Below are 27,643 nucleotides of genomic sequence, written 5' to 3'. Positions count from 1 at the left end.
CACCACCAGGTGACAGTAGAGCACTTCACTTCAGGTGCAGGGCACTTGTAGTCAACAGATCATCAAGATTCAAATAGTGACTCCTCTGCCTCCTCCAGAGATTTATAACCATGAACTTCCGCATTATGTCTTAAAATATGCCTTTTTTAAAACAGCTAAATATAAGCAAATACTGAACGACCAGGAGCATAGTTTATACTTTAAAAGCATAGTTTTAAAGAAAAATAGATTCCTTAAATACTCTGAAATAACCTATTATTTATTATTTTAAAAACATTTTGTTAATGCTGTATTTCTCTTTTCTCTTATGAGTCTTTCCTTTTTTGCATTTATTCATCTGTGGGTGACACAAAACAGTTGAAAAGTTTGAATTTGCCTGTGTGCATCGTCAGTAGGGGAAGCCCATTTTGGGGATGCACACTACCCAGCACTGAAATCTTTGTTCATCCTTCACTCAGCAAGAAACCATGCCTTCTGTGGGTCTGGCATGGAACTAGGCACCAGGAATTCAAAAGCAACTTTGACACAGTTGTAAAGTGGTGTGGGAGAGGGACGACAGATGACTTTAGAGAGGGTAAGAGGCCTCCAAGACCACAGCAGGAGGAGCAGGTTTTAGGAGAAGAGATGACAAGGAGCAAGGGGTACTAATGAGGTCAGTTTGGGACATAGAGTTTTAGCTGCTCATGAAAACACATCAGGGGAGAAGTCCTGTGGGAAGCTGGGAATCTGAATCTCCTCATTCATCTTGCTTTGCACAGTTTATTCTATCTTATGTATCTTATGCATTTATCTTATATATAATATCTACATATTTATCTTATATCTCTTATCTATCTTAGATATTTATTTTATAACTATATATCTATCTTATACACCTTATATATCTATCTTATATACAGATAATGGTATAAATTTCTATACTTTCCAACTCACCATCCTTATCTTCATTTGGCTCTAGAACCCTTCAAAGGCTTAGGTTCTCTAATTTAGATGAGTTGGATATGAAATGTGTCATACTGTTCAACCCTGCAGCTCTTACCTGAGAAACAGTGTTTAGGGGAACAGCTCTGTGTCCACACAGAATACTGGCTCTGTAACTCTACCCTGGATCTGTGTAGGCAAGTTACCAAACTTAGCCAAACCTCAGTTGACTCATCTGTAAAATGTGACTAGGAGATTATCTAACCTCTGGCTGGTCCAAAGATTAAATACAATAACATAATAGGGCCTAGCACCTGGAATTTCTGTTGGCCACAGCAGGTCTAATTCCTGCTACTAATCTCCCATTGACTTCTGCTCAGCTCAGCCATCCCAGGCTCTCATTATCTGTACACAGGTACAAGAAGATGGATGCATATAGCTATAATTCTGAAACATTTCACTAGCCCTATCTTTTTTTTTTTTTAAAAAAGTGTCTTTTAATTAAATGAAGTATCCTTCTACTTAGTCCTTTATTCTCTCTTTCTTACCAAGGATTTTCTCAGGTAGGAATAACTTGTTGGATTTGCCTATCCTAAACTAAGCTATTTAGCCAGAAGTCCATTGGAGCTATCACTAGATTTAGATACCACCTTTTAAAAAGGATGGCTATTTTATAGCCTTTACAGCAGAATAGAAAAATTTGAACAGAAAATTAAATGGGGGTGTTTCATCACAAAGCTGGACACCAGGACTTGAACTAAATTACTGCAAAAACCGGGAATGAGTTGCACAATCTAGTTCCTCCTTTCTTGTGATATATGCACACAGCTTGAGAGGAGCAATGACTAGGTCAGCTCCATTTGGGGCTAACTAGAAGTGGGAAAATGCTCGTCTCCACTGGTCTGTCTGTAAGAGTTGAGGATTGGCAGCCCTTTCATCCCTTGCTTTGATACTTCCCGATCCTAGACTGCAGATGGGAGCTTAGCCCTCATTGTCCTCTCAGACAGAGGATGGAAGGACTTCTAGAAATGGCCAAAACTGGAAGCTCTCCAAGGGCAAAAACAACACCTCCATCACTGTAACTCAATAAATACTGAACAATTGAGACCCTAAATTCATTTTAAGAGCAGATATGGCTTGTTCAATATCCTATAATGAATATTTGTATGTAGATACCTTGATTCTCTACACTAGATTAATGTGTAGTCCTTTTTCCAAATAGTATTAGCATTTTTAAAAGGCACTCTCCTGCCTAAAAGGAATAAGTTGACAGTATTCTCTCCCAGGTAGCTCTGGCTTTAAATGGAGGTTTCCTCTGAAAGAGTTGCTAGTGATCATTTTGTGGGACAGTGGGTTGTCCCATCTATTCTCGTTCCATTCCTCAGAGATAGAGATCCCTGGAGGTTGGGTCATCTACTGCTGTCATTTTTGCAGCCCTTTTGCACAATTGTTTCTGCATGTTTGATGAGTGAGTTTCCAGTGTTACTATATGGGTTGGGCTGGTGTCTTGTCTCTATTTCCCTGATAATGAAAGGATTAGGGAGTATATTTACCTACAGAGACTTAATTGGCATCATAATTCACTGCCCTGGTTCACTCAGTGTCTTAACTTGTTCCAAGAAAAGAAAAGGCAGAAAAAAATGCTCATACCTAACACAGTGACGTTGAGGACACCTTGGTTTTGGCCGAAAAAGTCTGGAGGGTTGTTAACATCGCAGATGTAAATTCCACTGTCTGCTGGCTGTATATGTGAGATAGTGATAGATGCGTTACCTGGATCGTTGGACCCTATAATTCGATCTTTAAATTGCCCGATGTCAACAGCTTGTCCACCTTGAGAAAAGTAAATCTAGACAGAAAAATAACAGAAATGAGAACTGGAGAGTGTCCAAGACTGGGATAAGCTACCTGAAAGCTTCTTCTAAACACATTACCTTTGATAAAGAAGCAGCATCTTCCCCCCACTAGGTCCCTGTGGCCAAGATTTCTCAACTCTGTGGGGCACTTTAGTTTGCTCACAGCTGTGCATTTGATCCTCAGAGCAGCTCTGTGATGTCATCAGGGCAGAGATTAGTATGCCTATCTTACAGAGGAGGAGGCAGCTGGAGCTGACAGGATTCAACACCTAAGCTTGGGCTAGGATATCAAGATGCTCACTTAATGGCTATACCTGAGAGAAACTCATTATATAGAACACAAATGTCTGATGGGAAACCAAAACCATCATTTTTTTTTTTTTTTTACGTTTCGTAAACTTTTAAAATTTTTAATTTACCTTACCCAGTGAGACTATTTGGTTTCCTTAAATGTTCAAATGTTCATGCTCCTTTCAGACACATCTACTCTTTTGGATAGGCAAACTTGGGTTTGTTTTGTTTATTAGAAGCAAAGCAGAAAAGTGTCTTAGAAATCATCTGGTCCCATCCCTTTAAAGAGGTGTTGTGAGGATGAAACCACGAAATCTAGTAAAGGACCTCAGAAGTGCTCAGCCATTGATAGCTACCATCTTTCTCCCCATGTGGCAGGAGGCAGAACTGGAATTCTTCTGTCATTTAAACAAATAAGGCAACTCAGACCCAGAGAGATTAAATGACCCATCTAAGCCACAAGGACTCATTTATTATTATTATAACTTATAAAACTTAAGATCTGGATTCTAGTCCTATCTCTATTAGAAAGCATAGTTAGATCATAATGGCAACTGTGGGAGCAGCATGATGTGGTGAATTTCATGCTGCTCCCACAGTTGCCATTATGATCTATTTATGGTGTAGGGGTCAGGTGGCCTGAGTTAGCCACAGCTCTGCCTCTCACTGTGACATAGTTAGGGGAGGTGGCCTCTAGTCATGCCTCCATGGCAACCTGGTTTTAGATAAGAAACAAAGGTATTTAATCTCTCCAGCCTTTACTTTCCACATCTGAATGAGAAAACAGAGTAATGTCTTCCAAAGTATGATATGTATTTACCAAGTATAGGTATTTAAGTTGATTTTAGGTAGTACATAAATGAAAACTTACAAATTTGCATGTGTATTAGAAAGATAAATATCTAACACCTTAAATTTATGACTTCCTGAATATTGTTGCTTAGGGTAGATTAAGGTAGATATTTTTTAAGATATTAAGAAACCAAGTCAATACAGAAAATAACATTAAATAATAAATAGTGCTGGTGACACACAAATATAACAAAAATCAGGGAGATGCTACATGAATGATTGAAGCTAGGGAATCACTGGACTAGGTAATTCCTGAGGTCCCTTCATAATACACACCTTCTATGTATACACTTTGTTAGTTTCACGTAATTGTATGTTACTCAAGTGACTGTTATTGTTCAATAAATTATATTGTCCTAGTCTGGCGAGACTAATGTTTTCATAAAATCTACTGGAAGCCCTTACAGTTCATTTAATTATCTTCCCTCACTTTAGAAACCAAAGCCCAGAGAGGTTAAAAAATAAAAGACATGATGCAGGAGCTGGCACAGCGGCGGTTGACAGAGGGAAAATTAATTAATTAATTAAATAAAAAAATAAAAGATACAAAATTGACAGTTGAGACAGATTTGGAATCCAATTTTCCTAATTCCTTGTACTGTGAGCTCTACCTTGATAGGGCAATAAAAGAGGGAAAGCAATTAGAAAACCAGATGATATTGCATTGATGAATTCAAATGTATTCTCCTTTAAGCAGAAAGTCAATATATTTTAAAAGTAAGGCAGAAAGTTGGATTTTGAGGGAAAATCCCAGGAAAAGAGAACATTTACAGAGAAAACTGTTTCTCTCCCCAGCTTTTTCTAACATGAATGTGCTTCCTTGCCTACATTACAAATGCAGCCATTTATAATTCATTCATTCACACCTACTGAAATCACAAACTCTTGCCCCAGAATGGTCTTGTTTGGCTTCCAAACCAGAAAGCCAGAATTAAGTCAAGGTATACAAGTGGGACAGAAAGAGGTTCAACTCATCAGAGGATTACTGTCATTTGAGTTGACACTCACACTATTAGGCTTTCAATTTCACGAGGTAGCATGGGCTTATTTACTTTCTAATTGACAGTTTGAGGTCCTGTATTTTTCTTACCTGGAGTTTAGTCTGTTGTCCATCAAAAGAGCCTTTTACAGCCTCAACATCTGGCCACGTCCCCTCCTCCCAAGAAGACTGTGGACAGTGTAAAACATCAGCCCTGTTTTATGCTGATGCTTGATGACATCACAATGAGATACAACATCAGTCCTGCCTGAGGCCCACAGCAAGTCCCAGAGGAGCCAGGTGAAAAGGACCTTATTTCTGTAGAGATCATGAGGCCAAAACAGTGTGTTTTAGGCCAGAATTAGGATATGAAAAGAAGCCACTGTAAAAGTTCCACAGTTGGATATAAGTCAAGGTCAAATAAGCATATAAGCAATGAGGCCCTGGACCTTTACCTATGAAAAAGACCTTTACTGCCTCTTCTATGCTAGCTCGTCAGGCTGTAGTCTAATACATTTTGCCTTCTCACGATTGACACTAAAAGGTATTAGAGACAGAAATGTGGGCAGTGAGGGCTAAGAATGGAGACCTAAAAGAGGCAAGGCTTTGGCTTCACAGTTCTGTGTGAGAAGGAAAGCGCCTGGGGCTAGATAGCAGCCAGACACATACATGGAGGGGCTTTCTGTTAGGGGGAATTCCACACAGTCACACTGCCCTTGTAAAGAAAAAAAAGAAGTGTTTTCCTGAAACTTCTTATCTAATCATATAGGAAGGACTACAACTTGATTCCATTTTTCATAAAAGAATAACCCTTTTAAAAATCAAAGCTGAACGGTGGCCAAGGCCAGGCCTATGATTCTGTGCGGCTTGTGTGCTTTTAAAAGAAAGAATATTATCAATTTAGACATCAACGCAATGGAAGTCCAGAAAAAGCCCCGGATGTTCAATAGGCCACATCTTTGGGTGGGGGAGGGGAGGAGGTAATTTTTTAAGAAAATCCATCCCAGTGTTTCCATCAGGGGTGCTTGCTAATTTTTTATTCACTTGCACTTTGCACTTGGGTTTATGGGAGACTGCGCTGCTTTCTCTCAAGGTCCTCTCTTCCTGCCCCCTGGGTGACGCTAGAGGCTGATGGATACAGTCACAGTTGTACATCAATTACAAGATCCTTGTGAGAGAGCTTGGTTTGTGGTTTCTAAGGTTAAGGGACCTTCAGGAGCTCGATAGATATTGGAAATATGGGAAATGGCTGGGAGGGGCTGGTGGTAAGATCATAACAGATATGGGGACTGCAGGGAACTGAAAAGTCAATGCAAACAAGGCATTAAAAATGTTGAGACAAACAAGCAAAATACTGGGCAGACTGACTGAAATACATCCATTGGCTGAATCTGACCCAGAGGCCTCCGGTCAGCAAACTCAAATTCATCCTCTTCTAATACAAAAAGGGCACCAAGGCCTCAAAAGAGGGAGCAATTTTCCCAAGGTCACACAATTTACAGTCAGACCTGGAATCCAGACCTCCTGATTCCCACTGAATATATTACGATGGTACTCATAGTCCTTCTTAAGACGAAAAAGATGATTCCTGGGCAACCTTCCCCTTTTGGGGCCATTCCATTCCCTGCTCCAGCCCAACGTTTCTCCTGCCAATTGCTGCTATTTACTGGCATGATGCTTCCCATGCTGAGTGTGTTCACCACATGATGCCCTCAACATTTGCCAGCTGCAATTGCAGGCCCCTCAGTTCTTTGCAGAGCAGCCTTTCCTGTCCTACTGTGCCAAGTTCCTATTCACACAAGGCCGTGCAGCTGGGAACCAGATTTGTCCTAAAAGACTTTTTCCTCAGCTTAGTGACACTGCTCTCTAACTAGAAGCACAGAATATAAACAAGAAGGGTTGAAGGAATTCAGTCTGCTTTCTGTTTGAGTCTGAGTTAGCTCCCAGAGCTGCTTTTGCAGGTTCCTTCGGGGAATGTGGAGGGCATGGATGTCCACAGCAACCACGCATTCTTTCCTTTCCAGCTTCTTACTTTCTTGTACTTTTGATAGAGGGTCCAGACATGGAGTAAGGGAGGGGTGTGTAGGTATAAGGTGGCAATGGCCACAAGCTCAGAATTTTCTTTGGACTATATTCAGGGGCAGGATAGCACATGGAAGAAATAGGATACCAAAAGAAAGACTCTCTTGCTTCCAAACCACTGTCTTTCCAACCTTCCATTTGCCTGAATATCTACCATTTGAGTTGCTTCTTTTGGAAGAAGGCATGGAAGGTCCCTGATTCAATATGTTCTTTAGAAGAGAACAAAATACGCTATCATTAGTCCCTAACACCTTATCATTAGATTAATTTATTAGACTTAGCAGAAAGTGAATGGGACACAATACATACATTTGATGGTGGAGTGGGAAGAACTTGAAGTATTTCTCAGTAGGGGTGACATTGGCATTTTGGGCAGACAACTCTTTGTTGTGTGGCTCTGTCCTATGTATTCAGGACATTCAGCATCTGCATTTCAGGACATATGTATTTCAGGACATAGCCACCACCCACTAATGTCATTAATGACTCCCGGTCATAAGAATCAAACCAACACCTCCTCCATTTTCAAATATCCCTGAGGAGATGGAACACCTCCCCTACTGACATTCAAAAAGCATTTAATACAATACTACCTGGAGAGAACAGGCCAGGTTGTAAAATCTGAGAAGCCAGAGAACATAAGAACACTAGGTCCTTGGAAAGAAGTAGTCCAAGTGGTTTATGAGTCTGGCAAAGGGTGTTCTTCACTATGAACATTTGTGAAGAATAAGTATTGTCTGAGAGATTCATGCTAAGCAGAATCAATGCATGCTCTGTTCATGGACAGGTAAGGTCTCTGTGGTTTTAGCATTAACAGGCTGTATGGAAGATGAGGCCATCTGTGTGACCTGAAAGGTACCAGACCACCAGACCACCCCAAATTTCCATGTTAGTCTGCTCATACCTCCCCTAGATTTTTCAGCTGAGATTCCCTGTTAAGGGATTGACTATCTAAAGCTGTTCATATTTTCTGAGAGAAGTGTTTCTCTGAGAGAAGGACCATGCTGATGAATATCCTGGCCTTCTTTGTGGGAAGACTTGTGGGATACTTCAGTGCCTATTCGCCAGAGGGGATAGTCAGTAAGAGACAACATTAGCCCCTGGGTATTTAGGAACACCAGGCCTCAGAGTCAGTTGCAAATCTAACACAATTATTTCAGGAAAGAGACTATGGGACTATGGAAAGAGTTGGCCACTCCCCTTATCAGAGCAGCAATAGGGTCCTGAGTCTTTAGGAAGAGGCAGAAGAACTCAAGGTAAACTCAAGACTGTCCCAGTTTTGTCAGGGGCTTGTGCTGACCTAGATTGTTACCAAAGTCAGACCCTCCCATCCCATTCCTAAAGCTGGTGCCAGTGCCCTGGAGTCTCTGAACAATGAAGAAGTCCAGTAGTACACCAATAAGCGCTCTTACCTGAGAGGTCCAGCTACATCTTCCCCGAGCGTCTCTTGCATGCGTCATTTTTAGACACTGACTGACTGCCTTTTCCTCCATACCCTCAGTACTGAGGCACGAGCTGTGCTGTGTTTGAGCAGAAATGGGTGGATCTGAGAGCTGAATGCTATATAGTATACTGCCACATCAACCCAGGAGTTGAACTGAATCGCTGTGTGACCACTGATGCCTGGCAACATTTTAGTCCCATAAATCACAGAATCATCTAATAGTGCAACAATCTTTTTATCCTCCTATAAATGTCCCACCAGCAATCCCTAGATTAACACACAACACGCTCTGCAGAATTTTGAATGCGCTCAAAGAAGAAACAGCCTTGAAATGGAGGCCAAATCCCATTTTGAAAAATACCACCTCCACACAGGATGTTTGCAACCTCTTGATTGAGCAGGCTCTCAGTTCAGGCATAAGAAGAAGGTGGAGAATGGGCCTGGGCCCTGCCTTTAGCCACATGGACCTGGTGAGCAGTGGAACTGGAAGCTGATCTTGGGCTAAGATGGCCCTGAAGAGCCCTGTCCCTGTTCAAGTGTAACCTCTTGAGCTAGGTTCCCTGGTGCCCATGACTCAGTCCCTTTAGATCACCAGGGGTATGGTGGGAACAGGTATTTTGCAAAATCACCATTTTGTAAGTGATGATGCCAAAAATAAAAGCTCGCATTCACTGAATGCTTACTGGGTAGAAGATTTCCTAGTGCTTCACAAGCATTATCTCATTTTATCTTCATATTAAACCTATGAGATAGGTAAGTAGCCCCATTTTAAAGATGGGAAACTGAAGAACTGAAAGGTCAAATGACTTGTCTACGATCACCCAGTCAATAGCTAAGTGGCACAGCAAGAAGAAGAACTGACATTCATCAGGTGGTTTTCACTAGGGCTTCAAAACTACTCATCCGGCAAAGCAGTGAGAAGCCCATGCAAGCAGGATATGAGGAGACAGGGGAAGGACTCCAGTTCTCTAGAAGTAGAGAGCTAAAGATGGTTGTAATGGGGATCTGGCTAGGGTATGCTAAAGCAAGATGGGAAAATAGAAGGAGGATAAAATTTGCCTTTTTAGGGGATGGTTGTTATTGTTCCCAAGCTGTGGGAGCAATAAAAACACAAAAGCTTGTCTTCCATGTGGCTAAGACACAGGCGTAACACAGGTATCATGCAGCTTTAAGATCAGAGAGCATGTTTTGCCAGATCTAGCAGCTCAGTGCAGAGGCCATCTTTTGATGTGGACATTCCAAAAAAGTATATATCTTAAATTACTTGCCCTACCTGTACCTGACGTTTTGAAGAATGAAGCAAATGGCAAGTAAATAAGATACTCAATAAATATTTGTTAACAGGTTTTTTTTAAAGGTGCTTCTAAGAAACATTCTGGGCTCAATTCAATCACCATATCTTTTTCCCTTGCCTTTCCCATATAGAAAAAGCTCATTGCTGGTCACAAGATCCTTTGGCTGTGCAGCTCCCTCCCAGTTCCTCATTAGATACATAGTTCAACCAAGAGGTAGCATTGCAAATTCCAGTGTCAGAGGAGGCATAAATAAAAATGTGTGGTTTTGAACTGAGACTGGCCTTGCCCAGCCTTCAGGCAGTTAAGAACATCTTGATTTGAGTATCAAGCAGAAAACACTTCAAAATACATTGGCAAGGTCTCTCTAAATCCAGCCTCTCCTGGCAAAATAAGATGGATTTGAAGCCTGCAGATAAACAATGTGTTGAAAAGACTAGCCAGGAAATTGAATTTTAAAAAGGAAGAAAGGACATGTGATTATCAGCCTGCAAAAGAAGGCAAGAATTTCTTAGTTGACTGCAACACGCAAGGTCTTGGGTTTGGACATTTTGGATGATGGAAACTGGTAGGAGCACTGTTGGTGGTGGTGCTGCTGTGGATGATAATCATAATAGTCTTTACAAGGGATACAACTTATAGCGCTTTATATTGTTCACATGCATTGTGTCAGTTGATTCCCCATGGGTATTCCTGATCTACCATATTTTAAAGAGAGGAACAGCGTGATATAGATACTCGTCCAAGGTAACCAGTATTGCGCAAAATGGTTTAACTTGGACTAGAGAGTGGCATTGATGGAATCTTTCCCTATACAGTGTTTTCTGCTAAACACTCAGGATTTGTAAACAGAGGACTCAGCACCTCTGAAGGACTTGTAATGGCTAAAGTGACACTGGCCAACATGTGGCTCCTCTAAATTAATGCCTTCCTTCTTCTCCACTCTGACCCCTAGGCTTCCCCCAACCCCTCAACTTGTTCTCCTTCTATCTTTCTACTAATCAAAACCTTTCCTTTCCTTCAAGGCCCAATTCAGTTGCATCCAACTATTTCAAACCACACTGACTTGTCTCTTCTCTAAACTCTGTTTGGGGTCATGCATCCTTTTGAGAACCTGATGAAAACCACAGACCTGTTCCCTCAAGGAATATGTGTAGACATGCATGGTATATGTGCTCACATACACATGTACATGAACACACAAACACACACATGCACACGTGCGCGCACACACACACACACACACACACCCTTTTGAGTATACAATTTTAATCCTTGGGCTAAAGAAGGAATTTCCCTCAAGGCCTGATGAAGGAAACCTAGGAATAGGCAGCTTGCATGTTGAAATCATTCTCCTCTCTTGACTTTCACCCCATCCTTTCCTGGCAACCTCTTCCCCCACACCCTATACCTACCCACTCCATCCTCTGTCCTCTATCCTCAGGCTGCTCTTGATTACCCAGGGTTCATCACTACTATGGCCCTTCTTCACCCATCTAGGAAGTCTCAAACTGTCATGCCTCAGTCTAGCTCGGTGAGCTAGCTCACTTGACAGCCAGATCCTAGATATTAAATTTGGCAGAGATCTTCAGATCAATCAGGGCTTGTATTTGAATAAGTTCTTCTGGAAATAATGGGAGATAAAGGTGGAGGGGGAGCCCTATCAGAATTACTGCTCATTTCACCTATGAGAAGGACCATTCCTGTCCTCTCTAAAATACATGATACACTTGATGTTGATCTACACAGACCAGAGATAATGGATTATAACTAAATATGAAGAGAAGACAAGAGTCAAGTCACTTAGATGATGATCTTCCCTATACAGCTCTCTTCAAACTTTTTGTATCTGAGATTCCTGCCACTGCTGTCCCTGGCATACCATTCTTGCACATTTCGCATTCTTTTGGCCCCAACAGTTTTCAGTCAGAACTACAAAAGGGGAAAGGTTTAGGAAAAGTGTCCTTACGGAAGTTGGCTCCATCTCCTTCTTATGGTAGAAAGACCACTGGATGGAAAGATGGTTTCGGGAGGCCACAGTGGTGGTGTAGATGCAGACAAGAGTGACATTAGATCCAACAGTCACATTCACGAAACTGTGTGGGATGGTCACCTGCACCACGCTAACCTGACCTGAAAAGATAATCATCAAAAAAAATTAGTACATACTCACATTCTGATTACACTGTTTCATCACAAAACACTTACAAAGACATCTTATTTGAGGAATCTAAGGTGAGGGGGAGAAGGCAGAATAAACCATGCAGGAAAGCTGAGCTTTCTTGGGGCTCACTGCGGTAGGGGGAGGGGAGTTTCTAACAAATTGTCATATGAAGATACTCAAATTCTAGATGATGGTGAGGTAATAACACTGAACTGAGAATTTCTTCTGTATTAAGGGCAGCCTTACACAGGTTCTTAAAGTCTTGTCCAGGGACCCAAAACTGTCTGTCAGTATAGAAAACAACTGATCCAGTTTTCCCAGTACCAAGGGAATTCCTTGAATGTGGGGCTTTTAGTTTTAAAATCAGGTAAATCTCAGGCAAAACATATAGTTTCTTTTAGGGGTCCTCAATAATTTTTAATTGAAATTTTTATTTATGTATTTGTAGACTCACATGCAGTTCTAGGAAATAAGACAGATCTCATGTACACTTTACCCAGTTCCCACCAATGGTAACATTTTGAAAGACGATAGTATAATATTACAACCAGGATACTGACATTGATAAAACCTATCGACCTTATTCATATTTCTCCAGTTTTACATGTACTCTTGTGTGTGTCGACGTGCACATTTAATTGTATATTTTATCACGTGTAGATTTGTGTAGATTTACCACCACAGTTAAGAGATTGAACAGTTTCATCACCACAAAGACTTCTCATGTTGACATTTTTATAATCACACTCACCTCCATCCTGCACCCCATTCCTGTCCCCATGGACAACCACTAATCTGTCTTTCATTTCAAAAATTCTGTCATTTCATAAATGTTATATACAAGGAATCATGGCAACCTTTTGGAATTGACTCTTTTCACTCAGCATAATTATCTAAAATTTCATCCAAGTTGCTGTGTATATCAGTAGTGTGTTGTTTTTTTATTGCTTAGTAGTACCTGATGATATATATCTGATACAGTTTGTTTAACAATTCACCCATTTAAGGATATCTGGGCTTTGTACAGTTTTTGGGTATTGGATAAACTCCAGTGAACATTCAGGTATAGATTTTGCATGAAAATACATTTTTATTTCTCTTGGACAAATGTCCAAGATTGCAATTGCTGGGTCATATGCTGGTTGCATATTTAATTTTATTTTAAAAACCAGCCCCACTCTTTTCCAGAGTGACTGTACCTTTATACATTCCCAACAAAAAGGATTCAGTTTTCCTGCATCCTTGTCAGCATTTGGTATTGTCACAGTTTTCTACTTTAGCCCTTGTGGCAGGTATGAAGTAATGTAATCATTGTGGTTTTAATTTGCATTTCTCAAATAGATAATGCTGATGCTAAGTATCTTCTGATGGGATTATTTTCCATTTGTACATCTTCAGCAAAATATCTGTTTATATCTTTTGCTCATTTTCTAATTGGATTGTTGTTTTTTAATGATTGAGTTTTGAGAGTTCTCTATATAATCTAGATTCAAGTCTTTTGGGGATACAGAGTTTTATTTCTTCCTTTCCAATTTGTATGCCTTTTATTTCTTTTCATTGCCTAATTGCAGTGGCTACAACTTCCAGTACTACATTGAATAAGAGAGATGAGAGTGGACATCCTTGCATTGTTTCCAATCATAGGGTAAAAGTGTTCAGTCTTTCACCATGAAGTACAATGTTAGCTGCAGGTTGCTTGTAGGTGTTTTTATCAAGTTGAGGTAATTCTCCTCTGTAGCAGGTTGCATCATGTCCCCCAAAAAGATAAGTCCAATTTCTAACCTCCAGTATCTGTGAATGTAATACACAGATACTGTGTATGTAACACCGTGTATGTAGATACTGAATGTAATTCACAGTATCTGTGTATTACATTTTTTAAATTACATGTAATACTGTGTATTACAGTATCCAGTATCTGTGAATGTAAATTCTTGTTTAGAAATAGGGTGTTTGAAGATGTAATTAAAGATCTTGAGATGAGATCATCATTGATTTAGAGTGGACCCTAAATTCAATGACTGCTGTCCTTACCAAAAAATTGAGAGGGAGCCTTAACACAGAGACACACAAAGGGAAAGGCTCTGTGAAGACATAAGCAGAGACTGGAACGATGCATCTACAGTCCAAAGAATACCGAGAATTGCCAGCAGCCATCTAGGAGAGACTTATGGCACGGATTCTCCTTCAGAGACTTCAGAAGAAACCAACAGTTTGATTTAAAACATTTGGCCTCTAGAACTGTGAGAGAATTAATTTCTCTTGCTTTAAGCCACCCAGTTTGTGGCAATTATTTGTTACAGCAGCTCTGGGAAACGAATACACCCTCTAAGTTGCTGAGTTTTAATGATGAATGGGTATTGGATTTTTTTCAAATGCTTTATCTGCATTAGTTGATATGATCATTTTTTTTTCTTTAGTCTGTTGATATGGTGGATTACACTGAATGCTTTTTGAATGTTGAACCAGCCTTTCAAACCCGAAATAAATCCTATTTGGTCATGGTGTATAATTATTTTCATACATTGTTGGATTCAATTTGCTAGTGTTTTGCTAAGGATTTTTGTGTCAAGGTTCATGAGAAAGATATTGGCCTGTAGTTTTCTATTTTTGTACTGTTTTTGTCTGGTTTTGGTATCAGGATAATACTGGCCTCATAAAATGAGATGGAAGTGTTCCCTCCTCGTCTATTTTTTGGAAGAGAATGTGTAAAATTGATCTTAATTATTCTTTGAATCTTTGCTAGGATTATTTGCTGAAGCTATCTAGGCCTGATGATTTCTATTATAGGAGCTTTTAAAATTATGAATTCAATTTCTTTAATGGTTATAGAGCTATTCAGATTATCTATTTCATATTGGATGAGTTCTAGTGGTTTGCTGTTTTGGAGAAATTGGTCACTTTCTTCTAAGTTGTCAAATGTATGAATGTAAGGTTGTTCATAATATTCTCTCATTATCTTTTTAATGACTGCAGGATCTATAGTGATATTCCATGTTTCATTTCTGATATTAGTGATTTGGATCTTAACTCTTTTTATTAGTCTTGCTAGATGTTTGCCAGTTTTATTGATTTTTTTTCAAAAAAGTAATTTTTTTATCATTTATTTTTCTCTATAATTTTTCTATTTCAAGTTCTTTGATTTCAGCTCTTTAGTATTCCCTTCCTTCCGCTTGTTTTGGTTTATTTTGGTCTTCTTTTATAGATCCTTGATGTAGAAATTTAGATTATTGACTTAAGACCTTTCTTTATTTCCAATGTAAGCATTTCATGTTATAAATTTCTCTATCAGAATTGCTTTAGTTACATGGTACATGTTTCAAAACGTTGTGTTTTCATTTTCATTGAGTTCTATGTATTTTTTTAAATTCATTTTGAGATTTTCTCTCTGATCCATTGATTATTTAAAAGAGTGTTGTTTAATTTCCATGTATTTGGAACTTTTGTGTTACTGATTTCTAGTTTAATTGCATTGTGGTCGGAGAATATACTCTGTATGATTTCAATTATTTTAAATTTGTTTAAGTTTTCTTTTTATGACCAAGCACATGATCTATCTCAGTGAATGTTCTGTAGGTGCCTTAAAAAAGTGTGTTCTGCTTTTGTTGGGTGGAGTGTTCTATACATAGAGATATAATTTAAAACCATTATGAATAAATCAATATAAAATCATAAAAATATTCAATTAGATTCTGTTAGTTGGTTGTCTTTTTCAGATCTTCCATGTATTTACTGATGTTCTGTCTAGTAGATTTATCAGTTCTGAGAGGGGGTATTGAAGTTCCCAACTATAACTGGGGATTTGCCTCTTTCTTGTTTTAGCTTGATCAGTTTTTGTTCATGAATTTTGAGACTTAGTTGTTTGGTGTGTACTCATTAAAGATCATTATATCCTCCTGCTGGGTTGATCCTTTTATCATTAGGTAATGTCTCTCTTTATCTCTTTTAACTTTCTTTGCTCTGAAGTCTACTTTATCAGATATTAATGAAGCTTCTCCAGATTTTTTAAATATTAATACTTATATGGTACGTCTTTTTCTATATTTTTACTTGCAATCTTCCTATGTCATCAAATTTCATGTGAGTTTCTTGTGAGTAGCATATACAGTAGTTCCCCCTTATTCCAGGTAGATACATTGTAAGACTCCCAGTGGATGCCTGGTACTGAACCCGATGCATACTATGTTTTTTTTCCTATACACACATACTTATGATAAAGTTTAATTTATAAATTAAGCACTGTAAGAGATTAACAATAATAACTACTAATAAATAGAACAATTATACCAATATACTGGAATAAAAATTATGTGATTGTGTTCAGACACTCACACTCTTTCTCCCAAAATACCTTATTGTACTGTACCATGGGTTTCTGAAACCTCAGAAAGTAAAACCACAGATAAGAGGGGACTACTGTAGTTGTATTCACATCCAATGTAATCATTTAATGTAATTATTGATACATTAATTCTTGTTTGCTATTTTATTATTAGTTTCTTGTTTGTTTCCTTTAGTTCTTATTCTTCTGTTTCCCTTTTCTTGCCTTTCTGGCAGTTATGTGAGCATTTTTTATTATTCCATCTTGACTTATTTGATGTTTTAAAATACATATCTTTGTAGAATTTTCCTAGTGGTTTCTCTGGGTATTCAATATTCATATATGAGTCATAAGAGTCTACTGATATCAATATTTTACCACTTTGATTGAAGTATATAAACCTTACTTCCATTTAGTTTCCTTTCCCTTGCCCACTTTTAAATATCATAGTATAGAGTACAAAATGGTGTTATAATTTTTGTTTCAATCATCAAATATGATTTATAGAACTCATGAGTTAAAAGATAGTCTATTTTATGTACTTACATTTCTGCTCTTTCTGTTGTTCTTTCATCCTTTCTGATTGCCCTTTTATCACTTACTTTCCGTTTGAAGAAATTCCTTTAGCTATTTTTTAACAGTATGTCTGCTATCAACAAATCTTTTTGTTTTCCTTCAACTGATAAGTTAATTATTTCCCCTTAATACCTGAAAGATAGTTTCACCAGACATGGATTCTATTTTCTGTCATCTCTGCTCTTCTATTGAGTCCATCTGCAAGTTTTTCATTTTCGTTATTTTATTTTTCAGTTCTATAATTTATATTTGTTTTTTCAGGGGAGGGGACAACCAAGCCAGTTTTATTCAAAAAAGAATTCCAAGGGGAAAAGAAAAGAAAATTGAGAATGAACCTGTAGATTAAAAGGGTGTTTAGAAAAATGGTAGACAATTGTGAAGTCTGTATTTTTTAAAATTCTTGTTTTTAACTTAATTTTTATTTTTAATTAAAATGATTGCATGTATTTTATGGGCTACAATGTGATATCTTAATATATGTATATACTGTGGAATGATTACATCAAGCTAATTAACATATCCATCACCTCACATATTTATCCTCTTTTTTTGTTTTGTTTTCAGACAGGGTCTCACTCTGTCACCCAGGTTGGAGTGCAGTGGTGTGACATCAGCTTGCTGCAACCTCTGCCTCCCAGGCTTAAGAAATTCTCTCATCTCAGCATCCCAAGCAGCTGGGACCACAGGTGCATGCCACCATGGGTGGCTATTTTTTTTTTTTTTTTTTTTTTTTTTTTTGTTTGGGGTTTTTTTTTTTTTTTTTTGCTGTTCTTGAACTCCTGGGCTCAAATGGTCCCCCTGCCTTGGCATCCTAAATTGCTGGAATTGCAGGTGTGAGTCACCACAACATTTAAAATCTATTCTTTATTTGAATAGGTTTTTGGGGAATAGGTGGTGTTTGATTGCATGGATAAGTTCTTTAGTGGTGATTTCTGAGACTTTGGTGCATCCATTACCCCAACAGTGTACACTGTATCCCATGTGTAGACTGAAATCTTATTCTTTTAGCAGTTTTGAAATGCACAATACATTATTAACTATGGTCAGCTTGCTGCACAATAGGTCTTAAAAACTTATTCCTCTTGTGTAACTGGAACTTTGTACCCTTTTGTCAACTTCTCCCCATTCCCCACTCCCTCCAAGCCACAGTCCCTGATAACAATTCTACTCTAATTCTGAGTTCAACTCTTTTAGATCTCACATATAAGTGAGATTATGTGGTGTTTGTCTTTCTGTGTCTGGCTTGCTTCGCTTAGCATAATATCTCCCGGGTTCATCCATGCTGTAGCAAATGACAGAATTTCCTTCTTTATTATATTTTTATAACTTCTTTTCCTTTTCTGGAAGTTTCCTTTTTTTTTTTTTTTTATGATGGCTACTTTGAAATCCTTGTCAGATAATTCCAACATCCGATTCATCTCAATGTTGGCAATAGTTGCCTTTTCTCAGTCAAATTGTGATTTACTTGATTCTGGTATAACAGATGAATTTTGATTGAACATTTTGTCTACTTTGTTAAGAAACTCTTATTTACATTTTCTTTTTATTTTTGCAGTCAATCACGTTATTTATGCTTCACACGCAGATGTTGGCTTACTTTTGTGGTCTGTTGTTCTAACAGCAGTTAATTTTCAGTATTGTTTTTCTTTGTTTGGTTTATCTGGTATCACTGAAGCTGACATTTGTCCCAGATCATATTGCCTGAAGGAGCAGAAAGGTTTCCCTAGGTCAGGCTTCCAGGTGTCTCTCAGTGGAGGTAGGTATGTTGAGACATTTCTACTGGCACCCTGCACTATTGGTGTCTCTATGGGTAGGCAAGGATAGTCATATACCCACTAAGACAGAGTCCTCCCAGACTGGGCCACTTGCCATCACTTTATTCCCCTTGTCTGTTCTACCTTCCCACCTCGATATCTCTAGATGAAAGTGGGGCATCTCAGGCCCAGGGAGAAGGCAAATGCTTCTTTTGTCCACTGTTGTTGGTGAGGTTTCTGAAGATCCCCCCTTACCTATGGTGTTGGGCCCACCTGATGTTGTCAGAGGGACTCTGAGGGAGGAGTAAGCTTACCTGGGCTGCCCTCCGTTGTTAGGTTGCGTATCAGAAATTGCTGAGACTAGGTCCCTTTCATCTGCTGGGTAGGAAACATAGGATACCCTTGCTCTTTGTTTTTCCCTGGGTCCCAAAGCAGTTTGCCTTCTTCTTACCACATTTCAGAGATTTCCCCTGGTTGTCTTTTGCATTATTTCCAGGGTTCATACTTGTGCTTAGCAGGGAGAAACAATGAAAAACAGGTCTGTACCACATGTCCAGACCAGAAATCTCCCTCAATTTCTAAGAGTGTAAAATTGTCCTGAGACCACAAATTTTGAGAACTGTTGGCTTTACAGAAAGGTAAAGTAATTGAGCTTTCCATAGGATTTGGAGGACCACTGAAGGGCTTCCTACCCAAATCCAGCCTGCCATTACACTAAAATTCTCAGTTCTATATGAGCACTTTCCAAAGGGCTATTTTAGGAGATGGCACCTTGGGGAGCACTATAGAGTCACTAGCTCATCTGATTAACTGGTTGTTATCCATTGCAATGTCAAAGACTATGAAGTTTCTCAAAGAAGGGACATAGGATTGGCAGGCAAGCACTGGAAGAGAAAGTCAAGTTCAAGCGATGCTCTCTATGCTGCCCTAGCTGCCTGCAGGGTCATAGAGGGTGGTAGAGAGTTGGGAGTGGGAAGAGGAAGATACAGAAATTATGAGAGACCCAGAGGAACTTGCACAGAGGGACTAATTTCTGTCCATCTTCCCAATTTTGTATACCCAAAGACTTCTTTATTTCATATTTTTCTTATTTAATGATAGCAGTCAGATAAAAAGAATGTAAAGGATTTACAAACATTTTTAAAAAGTAAGAGAAAAGCAAACCATTTCACTGATTACTCTTGGTTTCTTGGATTCAATATCTCTGTTCTCTGTCACAGCCAGGCCACCTGGTCCAGCTGCTTGTCTGCGAGAAGCTGACTGTTTACATGGCAACTGATGTATTGATAAATTAAGGAAAGTGCCTGAATGCAGACACAAATGCAGCACTTTTATCTCCATACAGTTTCCCTCCTTCCAATATTCTCCACCCCATGCTTTCCTGGTTTCCATAATGCCTCCTCCAAAAAGGAAATTGGCTTTCAGAAAGCAGTTAATCTTTCCAACAAAAACTTCATTGGAGAAAGATGGTTCCCTCCCACCCTCAAGGAGCCCATTTAATTTCTCCTGGAAGTTAGCCACATCTCTGGCTGAGTTTAAATGATGACTTCCAAATGTCTTTAAAGTGTCCAAAATAAAAATGATAAAACTAGGGATTTGGTAGCCCTTAACATTCCCAGACCTATTCCTTAAAAACAGAGATTTTACAGATATCACTTGCCCATAATTTTTGTTCTCTAGTATGGGACCCAGTATCTGTTATGAGATTGGCTAAGGGTGACAATTTATGAACAGGTAAGGCAAAACAAACAAATATACAAAACCCCACAAACCTCCTTTGGAGGCCACTCTTAGAAAAAGTACTTGATGCCACAGTACACACAGTAGTCACACAAGTCAAGCCATGGAAGAGGCTGCAGAGCCTAGCAACAAATACCAGTTGAGCACCCATTTTGTGCCACAAACAGTGCTAAACACTGGGGAAATGGTAATGAACCCGACAGACACAATCTCTGCCATGTCAGTGTAGCAGGAAGCCATTTATAGCACAGACCAGAATGGAGATGAAAGAAAATTAGGGATTTGGGAAATATAAATCTGATTCAAACATTTCTAACATTTTAAATATAGAAAATATATAAATCTGCAAAAGTTTAATAATATCACCTTGGAATTAGGATGGTAATTTCAAATTTTAAAGTGAGACAATATTTTTTTTAGGTACTACACATTGTCCTGTAAATAAGTAACAATTGGCAAGGCAAAACCTCCAGACTATTTTATTGCCCAGATTCTTAATTTTTAGCATCATAACAAATTAAATTCTGAAGAAAAGATGGTTTTCAGACATTATCCAACCAAGATATAGTGATGATACACTTCAGAGCTAAAAGCTGTATATTTCCAGATAAGCCTTTTTAAAATGTCACATCATTCAATTAATGCACATTACTTAAAACCTCTGAGCTCATCCTTCCAGTGCTGTCCAACAGAACTTTCTGTGATGATGGAAATGTTCTGTCTCTGCACCATCCAATTCAGTAGCCCACACAGAGTTATTGAATACCTGAAATGTGGCTAGAGAAACTGAGGAACTAACTTTACAATTTTCATTAATCTGAATTAGTTTAAATTTCAATAGCCACATGTGGACCGTATTGAACAATGCAGGTCTAGATCACATGCTATTTGTCTGTGTTTTCTTCCCACTGTGCACACATAGAAGGGGACAACTACTGATTTTTATNTGCAAATTTGGTCCTAAACTGGAGGTGATTCTGTGAGTGTCAGGGAAAAAAGTTCTCTTCCTTTGGATTAAGTCATTCTAAGTTAAGAAATTATTTAAAAATTGAATAAGTCAGAAAAATCTCTATATTAACAGGACTGTGAATAAACAGCAAAATAAAGATTAGTATCTGATTTAAACAAAACTCAAGAACGCAATGTCCCTCTCTGACCTGACGAAATTGAAAAACAACACAAAACAAAAAGGCATATTTGGTTGAAACTCTTTTAAAAACCATAGCTTCTTATTCAAGAAAAATAATCCAAGATGTACACACTTAAATTAATCAGCATTTTAAAATATTTTTAAATGTCCTCTGTTCTGGTAGTGATTGTTCATTCATTTATTTAATGCCTGCAATGTGGAAAGCATTTTGTTTATAGGATTATTATTCTCCTAATATACTACAGCAAAATATCCCCCAAATAGCCACATTTAATCTACTGCATTTGAAGTGATTTAATTTCCAGCAACTTCATATATAATTGCTTCATTTTGAGTTAGGAAATAGTATAATCAAATGATTACTCACTTTTTTGGATTTGACTGCAAACTTGAAGTTCAAATATATTACTGCTTTAAAATGCATAGCATATACCTCCAGAAAATGAAACCCACATTAACATATCTTTCTAAGAGGTGACTAATACATATTATAAGTACCTAAAATGATACGCATAAAATTTTTGTAGTAAAAACAGTTTGATTAAAACTCATTTTCTTGAATTAGAATTTAACCTAAGAATTCCTAAGAAGTCATTGAAAATATTTAGATTTAATCAAAATCCATCCTGTTTAGTTATACCAAAATCGATTTTAATTACGTATATGAAAATCATGTCTGAATGTTTGGAATCTGGGAAAGTAATTCATTATTTCAACAAACATTTACTATGCACCCACTATGTGTTAGACACCATGCTTAACACCAAAAAGTGACATTCTCTCCAAAACAAGTCCAGGAAGAACATCAAACTGCACATTGAAGGAAACATTATTGGTTGTCCAGATCAACTGATGAACACTGCTAATGACAGGTGTAAACCACTAAAGTGATCCTTTCTTTGACTTCAATACATATGTAAGCACAGAAAACGACAATATATCATATCACAATTTGCTGTACTGACACTACCATATTTTGCTTTGGGCCAACAAGATAATACATGTATAGGTATACAGTGTACACTATATACCAACAAAACAAGTTATATAGGAACTTAAGAAAAACACTCTGAAGTATTTACTGGTCACTTTGATTGGGCCTTGTTCTAAAAGTCCCAATCCAGTAAGATCCTGACATCATACTAAATAATTTTTTAAACAATAAAAAAGTATACAAGGAGTAAACCCAATTTTTAAAATGTAATATATACACCTGAAAAGAATGATAATTCACCCAAATCTGAGTGGTAAAATTACAGATGATTTTTATTTTATTTTAAATTTCCATATTTTCCAACCTTTCTATAATGATCGTACATTACATTTATAATCAGTAAAAATTACATGTATGTTACGTACAGTAAGCAAACAAACAAATTGTTCTTACAACCTTTCCAAACCCTGTGTCTAGTATGGGCCAGGGCAAGGTCTCTCATAGGGAAGCAGGTATGATCTTAGAGGGCTGATGCAGAAGGCCCAGGTGTCAACCCAACTGGCTAATGACTGGAAACCCTTTATGAAGAGACCAAAACTTTCATAACTAAAGTTAAATTTAAATGAATATTCCTGAGGAGAAGGGAAAATAGAAACACGTGTTTCCAGCTCTAGGGCCTAGTTAGGTCACTCAACAAATGCAGTCTGCCTTCTGGTGATATTTGATTCCATAAAACATCTATGCTTAAACATTTAGTAATGAACATTTAAAGAACTATTTCTAAACATGAGATCATTTTGATAAGTAACACTTTTTTTCTAATTACAAAAATAGCATAATGTTCTTTGTAGAAAACCCAGGAAGTATGAAAAGCTGGAGAATAAAATTAAAATAATCTATAATCCCATCACCCAGAGGCAACCACCATGAGCACTTTAGTATATAACCTTCTAGTAATTTATTCTAGGCATGTGTGTGTATCCTGCTTTTTCACTTAATATTATATCCTGGGCATTTTCTTATGTCATTAAATATGCCTAGTAAACCTTATTCTAATGACTGCTTAATATTACTAATAGTAATATTAAGCCAGGTGTAGTGGCTCACGCCTGTAATCCCAGCACTTTGGGAGGCCAAGATGTGCGGATCATGACGTCAGGAGATCAAGACCATCCTAGCTAACATAGTGAAACCCCGTCTGTACTAAAAACACAAAAAAATAGCCAAGTGTGGTGGCATGCACCCGTAGTCCCAGGTATTCAGGAGGCTGAGTCAGGAGAATTGTTTGAACCCGGGAGGCAGAGGTTGCAGTGAGCCAAGATCACACCACTACACTCCAGCCTGGGCAACAGAGCAAGACTCTATCTCAAAAAAAAAAAAAAAAAAAATCCTGTTTTGGATAAACAATATTATTGCATTTACTATGGACCTAACTTATCACAAGAACAGATGCAAAATGTATCTGATATTTGAAAAAACTAGCCAAGGGATTTTTGGAATTAGTGATCTCTCGGAGATATAACTAACATCAGTATTTTGATTCCAAAATTGATTTTCTTCTGTTCAGACACCTAAAATCACCCATATTGTGCACCATAACTCACTCACATATTTTCCAAAATACAGTCTTAAGATTGGAAAACCACAACTCCCTAAGAAATATTAGCCAGTAAAGCACTTGGTAAATTTATTTTCTTCCCACGTGTAAGCCAGGGCAGGCCCTCCAACCCAGGCTCTGCCTGACGGAGCAAGGCAAGTCAACCACCGAACTTAAAGGAAACACTAAAGTAAGTAAAACAGAGACAAAATTATCCCTAGCACAAGCTTTGGTTTCTGAGTAAGTTCATTTGTTCATCTTTCAAACTAAGTAAAGAAATAAACTATTATTTTTTCTGAGAAAATTTCCATTCAGAAGCTCCATAAAACAACTGCATTATGGGCTTGCCCTCCTAAAATATCAGCATGGCATATGTCTGCTAAGCAAGAGTTCTGAAAATTATTTCACTCAGCATACTAATCACAATTCATTTGAAGTGCAGGAGAGGAAAATTATATATAAAAATATGCAATTTTTATTTAAATTATCTTAACGAAATTATGGAAATTTCGTTTCCAATTATCTTTGGTAGTTCGGAGATCCTTTCCTTACCTGTAAGGCAGCTTAGGACCAGAAAGACCTTCCAAAATGCGAACACCATTGTGTGGAGAGCAGCAGGTGCCAGTAGCTTGCCTGGACTAGGCTGAGCCTCAAATTGGCTTCTTCAATCACAGCAAGGTTTGCCAGGCTTATCTGCTGGGCATCGCCAAGCAAATATGCCTCTTTGGGCTTCCTTACTGTGTATAGACCTTTCTCAGAACAGATTTGTGTTACTTTGAAACACTTTTCATGGGGCGTGTTTCCTTGATATATTTGCTGCTGTGTTAATAATAAACCCACGCATTTAAATTATTCAAACTCCTTGTACACAGATTCTCTAAGTCTCATTGTTTAAAATCAATCTTACTAAAAAGTTGTACTTGGGCTGAGGGATACAGTTGAAAGGGAGTCTATGCAAATAAAAGCTGACAATGCTAATTAATTTCAAATATTTCCATGAGTCTTAGAGCATTGATTCACTAACCTCATTTTACAAATTAAGTTAGTAAATTGGTACTAGGTTTCCTGTGGAGATGAGGTTCACAGGAAGGGCACAGGGGTTATGAAGTTAAAAACTATTCATTTCTGTGTGAACAAACTCCGGACATGTTACTCTTTTTTGAACCGCTGGCAATTGTCACTACCCTCCACCAAAACTAGCAATAGAATGAATTACAGTCTTGTCTCTCGAGTTAGAAACCTTATAGCACGTATCTGCTAACCTAATTTTGCAAAATTAAGTTAGTGAATATACGCTTAAAGGCTTCCATTGGAGAAGTCTGAATTTTTGCAGAATTAAGTTATTCAATAGATGCTATAGGGTTTCCTTAGAAATGGAGGTTCACCAGGAGGGCATGGGAGACTCCACAGGTAAGGAAGTTTCATGGGAACATGAACTTCTAATAGTGTTTCTTTTATGCTTAAGTTACCCGGAGAAACCTAAGGACTTTCTCTGGCTCATCCCATGTGATTTTTAAGTCCGATCATTTCCAACTCAATAGCGACTCTCAGATGTGTTCCTTCTCCAATCTGCTACTGCTTCCCTCTTGGTCCAGGTACTCAGCTCCTCACTCCTGGCCTATCAGCAGCTTCCTAAGTGGTCTCCCTGACTTCTTCCGCCTTCATCCTGTGTGCCAGCTGCAGGCCAATGTTCCAGCCCTAATGAAACATTTCCAGTAACACCATATATGGACTCTTTCATCAAATCCAAAGTCCTTAATATGGATTCCCATTCTTCCCAGATCTGATCCTCACCTCATCTGAACTTTAGCCACATTAAATCGTGCCCTTGAAAATATATGTCAAGATTTATTGCCTCAAAGTGTTCAGTCACCTGAAATGTGTACAAGTTTCAAGTTATATATTTTATGAACTTCAATTTACAGGAAATGTTTGACCCCATCTTACTTTAGCCATGCCAATGTCCCACTGCTTCTTAGAAAGCCATTTTGCTTCCATCAGGCCTGATTCCTCCTCGAAGCTTATCCTGCCCGTGCTCATGTCTGATGCCAAACGTTGGCTCCAGGTGACTTCCATCACTATTTAGTATTTTCTCTTTCCTCCTCTTACTATCCAAGGATATTCTTGGCATAGATCAGTCACACTGTCCTATGGGAGAATTCTAATGAACTGACATACCACCCCTAGCATAAATTTGCATTTTACTTAAAGTCAATATCCTACAGCTGACAATTGATTATTCTCCAGTAGTTTCCTATTTATTAACTGGTCTCTCTTAAATCTAGTGACTGTGAATTCCTCCAGGGTAGGGATCATGTCTTATAAAGGCAGTTCCCAACTTTAAAATGAGTGTGTCCCAAGATGTAGTGATAAACTCATTGATTGGACCCAAGAACTCCTGCAGAAGCAATATTATAATACAAGTCTCACTGTCAGGCATGTAGCACATAATCTAGCACTGGCTTCGATTCTGTGTACTGGGCTATATAATGCAGTGGAGGATGAGGAGGAACAGCAGGTGACAGAAAAAGTACGTTCCTTTCATTTCCCAAGATAATGAGTTGTGCACAAGTCAGTATTTTCTCCCAAATAACTATTGTATGTCTCTGACATCCACCTTCCCTTCTGCCTCCTACCTTCATGGCCCCCTGGCCCTCTGGGTCCTTAGTTTGCCCTAAGGGGAGTCTCACTCCCCAGAATACCTCATGCTCCAAAATGACTTTATCCTTTTCATCCCTCTTTCTCCCAAAAACACTCTCTTTCCCCTGTATATGCAGACATCAGCTCCATGTCAGGAGAAGAAAAAAAATCACTTTCGTTGAACATTCCCCAACCTGTTTGTGCTATTAAAAATACAATGTTTATTTTCCTCAAATAAATCTCTGACCAGAAGGATTAGGCAATGCAATAAAGAAACAGTTTGAGGGAGAAGATTTTGCAAAGGAGGACAACTTGTAGGGTGGGCCTCTGGAGCTCCACACCACCTCTTCTCAGGCTTGGTTCTTCCTTGACTTCTAAGTCCAACAAGTCTCCAAAAGACCCACAGTTTTCACAATGTCCCCTCCCTAGAAGTAATACTGACATTTCCAGTGGTGAGGAGGTGGGATGGGGAAAGAAACTTGTAAGTCTGGCATTTGCAAGCCAGAGTCTTCCTGTGTTTCCTTCCATACCCTGCAGGTGATTATAGTAGAGTGACCATTGATCATTAAAAGTAGGACACTTTTGAGAGGGAAAGGGGCACTATTAGCAATTACATGGGAAAGACAGCAAAAACAGTAACAGTGCCAGACAAACCTGGGTGTCTGGTCACCTACCCACAGGGGATTACAAAGCACAAAGTAGGTGCTAAGTAAGAGCTTGCTAATTAATTTAGTATCTCCAAGTTCTTTGGCCCTAAGTTGAGTGCAGTGGAGGGTATGGTTTAAGGATATTGCCCAAACCCATCTGCACCAAAATCTTATGCAAACACAAAACACTCCAGAATAATTAAGATATCTACACCGTTGCTATGTAAGACCTAACCAGGACAGGAAGAATTCTGTTACAACAAATTTTAAAAGAGACTTTAAATTCTCTGCTTGAACCTGAATTTTGAGGTTATGAACTATTACTTTAAAGAGTGGGCCATTAACTAGGATGTGAAATATTAAATATCCTTTGCATTTTACAGAGCTTTATAATTTTCAAACC

General features: G+C 38.4%; 1 protein-coding gene across 1 annotated transcript in view; it reads right to left on the bottom strand.

The window, feature by feature from the left end:
- Positions 1–24,753, bottom strand: part of VSIG1 (V-set and immunoglobulin domain containing 1) — a 31,689-nt gene extending 6,936 nt beyond the window's left edge. The window contains exons 1-3 of the mRNA XM_017546465.2: positions 24,506–24,753; positions 11,687–11,850; positions 2,572–2,770 (exon numbers count right to left, since the gene is read on the bottom strand). Coding sequence (XP_017401954.1) covers positions 2,572–2,770; positions 11,687–11,850; positions 24,506–24,554 — 412 coding nt within the window. The 5' untranslated portion in view covers positions 24,555–24,753. The remainder of the gene's footprint in view (positions 1–2,571; positions 2,771–11,686; positions 11,851–24,505) is intronic.
- Between the last annotated feature and the right edge of the window lie 2,890 nt (positions 24,754–27,643).

The sequence above is a fragment of the Cebus imitator genome, unplaced genomic scaffold (assembly GCF_001604975.1).
Source record: "Cebus imitator isolate Cc_AM_T3 unplaced genomic scaffold, Cebus_imitator-1.0 Scaffold189, whole genome shotgun sequence".
Classification (NCBI taxonomy): domain Eukaryota; kingdom Metazoa; phylum Chordata; class Mammalia; order Primates; family Cebidae; genus Cebus; species Cebus imitator.
This window is presented reverse-complemented; position numbering and strand designations above follow the sequence as displayed.